This window comes from Neomonachus schauinslandi, chromosome 14, assembly GCF_002201575.2.
Source record: "Neomonachus schauinslandi chromosome 14, ASM220157v2, whole genome shotgun sequence".
In the NCBI taxonomy this organism is placed as follows: Eukaryota; Metazoa; Chordata; class Mammalia; order Carnivora; family Phocidae; genus Neomonachus; species Neomonachus schauinslandi.
In genome coordinates, this window is record NC_058416.1 from 85393124 (window position 1) to 85398029 (window position 4906).

General features: G+C 47.5%; 1 protein-coding gene across 1 annotated transcript; it reads right to left on the reverse strand.

Moving 5' to 3' along the window:
- Positions 1–600: 600 nt before the first annotated feature.
- Positions 601–2675, reverse strand: IL31 (interleukin 31). Its single transcript, XM_021698571.1, has 3 exons — positions 2647–2675; positions 2344–2492; positions 601–993 (listed from the first exon to the last, which is right to left on the reverse strand). The coding sequence occupies exons 1-3, from the start codon at positions 2660–2662 to the stop codon at positions 601–603; spliced, it is 558 nt and encodes a 185-aa protein (XP_021554246.1). The 5' UTR covers positions 2663–2675.
- Positions 2676–4906: the final 2231 nt, after the last annotated feature.

The window sequence follows — 4906 nt, forward strand, 5'->3', positions numbered from 1 at the left end:
AATAGCTGTGTAGCCTTGGGCAAGTGGCTAAATGACTCCTTGCCTCAGTTTCCCCACCTCTAAAAAGAGGACAGTAATGGTACTTATGTGGCCTGGCATAAAGGAAATGCTCGATAAATAGTTGTCACTGCTGGAATTACTATTATTTGCTACTGAGCCTCTCCGATGGGGAAAAGTACAGTGAGAGAAAAGGTCTCCACTTCCACAGCGTGTCCCATGCTCCCTCAGCCCCAATACCACCCAGCCTGGATTCCCAGCCACCAATTTTAACCCCCTCACAAAATCCAAAACAGATTATGAGAAAAGTTCAATATAATTTATTAAATAATTCCCGAGGGCTCCTTGAAGGAGCATTAACAGTTCTCAATACAATAAAGCCAATAAATTAACATCGGCGCCTCGTCCTGTGTTCACAGAGGCGTAAGGAGGATAAGATCTAAGTCTGCAGAGGAAAAACATCCTGTAAATACCAAGAGTGATAACAATGACCTAATCTGAGATCTTTTCAAGTGAATTCACACATTTATACCTCAGTCCTCCCAAGACTAGCCCATCTGGGGATTCGTTGAGATTATTCATTGGAATAATTTACTTTGGCTGTCAGTGATGGTGTCTCAAGGTTTCATACATGTCCGCCGTTCCAGAAGGAATAGGTTCAGCCAGATGGCCTTGCATGACCTGCTGGGGTCCCGGGTTCAGTGATTTAAGCACATGGCCCAGGCACGCCGAGAACTGTTGTAAAATCGTCAAGATGAAGCTTTTACTTTCAAAGGTATCTGCAGGCACAGAAACTTCTGTTTCTGGCTCGTGTTGAAATTTGAGTTTGTCGAGCTGTTCTATGATTTTATTGATAATGTTCTTATCTGATAATGGCCTGATCGCCCTGAAATAAGGCAGGATGGCTGAACTGTTGATGCGTGGTGGTTGGGAGTCAGAGGTGAGACACGGCAGCAAGAAATGGTTGGATTCCGGCACCCCCATCTCTTTCTTCAGCTGTGGAATGAGGAGGAGAAATGGGTGAGCATTAGGTTTGCAGTAACACCTAGAAGCCCCAATGCTAACATTTGAATGCTCCCTCTGTGATGGGTGGGGGGCAGGGCGCTTCCCCCTGCCATCTCTTGTTGAGGCTGTGGTCATCACTATTTCCCTTCCCAGAAGAAACTAAAGCTCCGTTGGTTTGCGAAGCTGGCCCAAGATCAAGTGGCAGGCCCAGAATTCTAACCCATGTCAGCAGCAATCCCAAAGACTATGCCAGTAACCACTGCTCCGTCCTGCCTCCCTGGCCCATCTGCCCAAGGCCTTCACAGCCCCCTGGGATCTTCTCTTCGCTGCTCAGGGCCTCAGAGAGCTGGGGAATAGGAGAACATCCGGATTTCCATCCTGCTTCTTATTCTTTGTGACTCTGGGTTAAAGCCAATGTATCCCCAGCTCATGTATGCATGTCTAGCAAGGCCTCCAAGATGCCGCGGAGAGTTTTTCCAAAATTACCATGGACTCCAGACCAGGCCCTCTCCTGTCCCTCTTCCTAAGGACTAAGAGCTTTGGGGTTCACCTGAAGTGCTAAGAACACCTCACCAGCCTGAACTGCCTAGTCACCCTGGCCGGTAACTAAGCGTCTATAAAAACCAAGGCGAGGGTTTACATGTCAGGATGGAAGGGAAAGGCAAGGCCAATTTCATGAGTTGTTTCCAGGTTTTGGTTTTTATTTGTTTAATCAAAGCTGCCTACGAGGTTCTATCTTGATCACAACTCTGAGAAAATGAGAGTATTCACATTTATTCAGCCTCAAACTTTCCTCCCAATGGGGTTGTGCTCAGAAGAGCCTCTGGTAGAAGCAGTCTGGGTCCTAATTAAACAATGAAGTAGTATACAAACAAACACCCAACTTGTTAACTGCCCTTCTTTGCGGTAAGAAAGACTCTCTGTGACCCAGGTGAGGATTTTAACATCCTGAGTTCACTGAGACCTCATTTACAGCTTAGGTTGACATTCGCTGCTCCCTAGCAGGCTCCTAAATGGTCAGGCAAGATGGCCCGTCTCTAGGGATGTGCTTCAGGCAGGAAAATCCACGTCATATTACTGTGAACCAAATATGTTAGGGATGAACAGACCTACTAAAGCAGATCCTATAGTACATGAGAGATTGTTGAATTTCAGGCTGTCTGGGCTAATCTCTGCCTCCGACCCTCATAAAAAGTCCATCATAGCCCATCTCATTGTTCCCGTCCCTTTCTGGGGTATCCACAGCCCTAGGTTCAGGTCTGAAAAGAGGAGGCTTCTTCTGGGGGCACCAGAAGGCATTTTAAAGAAATGACCCAGAAAAGAAATCTGTAGTATACTTACGTAGTCTTCCAAAAGTCCCTTCGACAAGGGCTGTAATTCCAAGATGATTTTCCGCACATCACTTGGTTGTAGCTGATGGATGGGCACCGTCTGGGAGGTCAGTAAAGTTTCCATGAAGCAGAGCAGGAACAGGGCAAACCTGGCGGGTCCTGGCGAAAGAAAATGATGCTGTGAGACACATGATCAGACACGCTGTGCCCACCCCAGCTGCCACCACCCCTGGCTGAGCCCCTCCAGAGTCTTCCCCTCTTTTTGAGGAGACAAGACCATGCTCACGAACGGGGCGGCGGGACCCGGTAGTACCTGCGTGGGAGAGCATGGTGAGTGCACGAAGCCTGCTTTGGCAACAGCTTCTGGAGTCAGATGTGCTCGCCATGGTCCTCGGGAGATATATAAAGGGCCAGATGTGGGGGAAAAGAATGATCAATGTCCCCCGCCCATGGCAAAATCATTGATCAGCTTTTCTCCAGAAAACACTCAAAATTCTGCGGCCCGAGTTTGGGCGAAATCAGGGCTGGAAGGAAGCGCTGAGGTTACCCTCAAGGCAGATGCCTGACTCAGTACAGACACACACAGGAAGGCACACACATCTCTGCCATTTCTTCTGGGAAAAAAGCTTATTGATATGACTAGAAGAAATTTCAAAGCCCAGATTTGACAGGCATAACTCCCCAGGAACAGGTGATTTACAGGAGTTAAGGGCCAGTGCCCCATAGTGAGTGTGTGTAGGTGTCAGGGGGGCATGAGGTTTTCAAAATGTATTACCTTTGTAAATTTCTCAAGCAAGCCCATGCCAGGGTGCGGGTTGGCCCCGATAACCACTGTGAATGTGGTGAGTCAAAGACTCACTCGTCTCCACTCTGTTTGGCCTTGAACATCATTGGATTCTCAAGTGTGCCTGGCAACAGCAAGGCCTAGAACCAGAATCTGTGCTCTAGAGTGATTTGTTGAAGGCACTTATTCCTATTTTGAGTGCCAACATTGACCAGGAACTCTTCTAGGGTCTTAGGAATGGTGGCAAAGAAGTTAAACAAGGTCTCGGCCCTGATAAAGCTGGTGTTCTAGCAGGCAATGGGCAGGAAGTAAGAAACATCAATAAACAAGAAAGTGTAAGGTAATGATAAGAACTATGAAAATAAAACAACGGGATGGGATAGAGAGTGGTGGGTGAGATACTTTAAGTCAGGTGATGAAGAATAGTTTCTCTGGGGAGGTGTCTGCTGTGGGAAGATCTGGGGAAAGGGTGCTCCAAGCGTAGGGGACACTAGTGCAAAAGTGAGCTTGGTGTGGCCAAGAATTGCAGCTGCAGCAAAGTTAGAGAAGTGGAGGGTAGTAGGGAGGTGGGCAGAGGCCAGGTCACAGAGGACCTTCTGAGGCCATGATAAAGAACTTGGGTTTTATCCCAAGTGTGACAAGGCACCACAGGATGGCTGTAGGAGGGGGAATATAGAATCCAGTATACTTTAAGAAGCGAGAATGAGACAGGCTGCTAAGAGGAGAGTGGATTGTGTGAATCCCAGATGGAAGTAGAGGACCAGTTGGGAGATTATGTGGCTGTCCAGGTAGAGATGATGGTGGATTGGACCAGGGTAGAGTGGATGGGGATGGAGTCCAAAGAACCGGCTGATGGACTTATGTGGATGGAAGAGGAATCAGGGATGACTCCTAGGATTTTGATGAAGCAACTGGATAGTTGATATGCAGAGAAGGAAAAGAAGTCTAGAGAGGGGAAATTGAGAATCCTGTCTGGAATGAGTTAAGTTCAAGATGCCCATTGGGCATCTATTTGACAAGTTAGCCATTGGATAGGAGTCAAGAGCACAGGGACAAGGTCAGGCTGGCGCCATCCACAGAACCCAAGATGCACAATGGAAGAGAGAGTTGGAAACCCCCTTCTACCCTTAAACCCAAGTCCGCCTCCAGCCCCTGCTGTCTCTTTCCTCTTCTTATCCAAGCCTCTTGACAGAATGGTCTACACACACTTTTACCTTACTTCCCAAACCACCACAATATGGTTTTACCCTAACAATTTAATCAAAATCCTCTAGCAAAGTCCACGGTAGGCAGAATTTTGCCCACATGACTTTCACCCTCTGATGTTTACTCCCATAATTTCATTACATTACAGGGACTTTGCAGACGTAATTAAGGTTATTAATCAGCTGACCTGAAGATAGGTTGTTTGCCAGGTGGGTCCAATGTAGTTACACAAACCCTTAGAAACAAAGAGGAAAGCAGAGAGACTCGAAGCATGGGAAAGACTCAACTGGCATTGCTGGCTTGCAGAGAGGCACCAGGTGGAAAGATGAGAAGAAAATGAATTTGGCCAAGAACCAGTGAGTTGGAGGAGGACCCTAGGTCCCAGTTGAGAACCACAGCCCCAGCTACTACTCTGGTGACACCCTGAGCAGAGAATCCAGTTACTCCACGCCGGACTTCTGACATACAGAAACTGTGGGACAGTAACTTTGTAGGTTCAAACTGCTGAGTTTATGGTATTTGTTATGGCAGCAGCTGAGAACCAATATAGTCTCCAGTGGCCTCATGTTGCCAGCCTTACTGG

Excerpts from the sequence above, each read along its gene's own strand:
- IL31 (XM_021698571.1), bottom strand. Across the intron at positions 994-2,343 it reads AGGGACTTTTGGAAGACTAC|CTGAAGAAAGAGATGGGGGT; the intron begins GTAAGTATACTA and ends CTCATTCCACAG.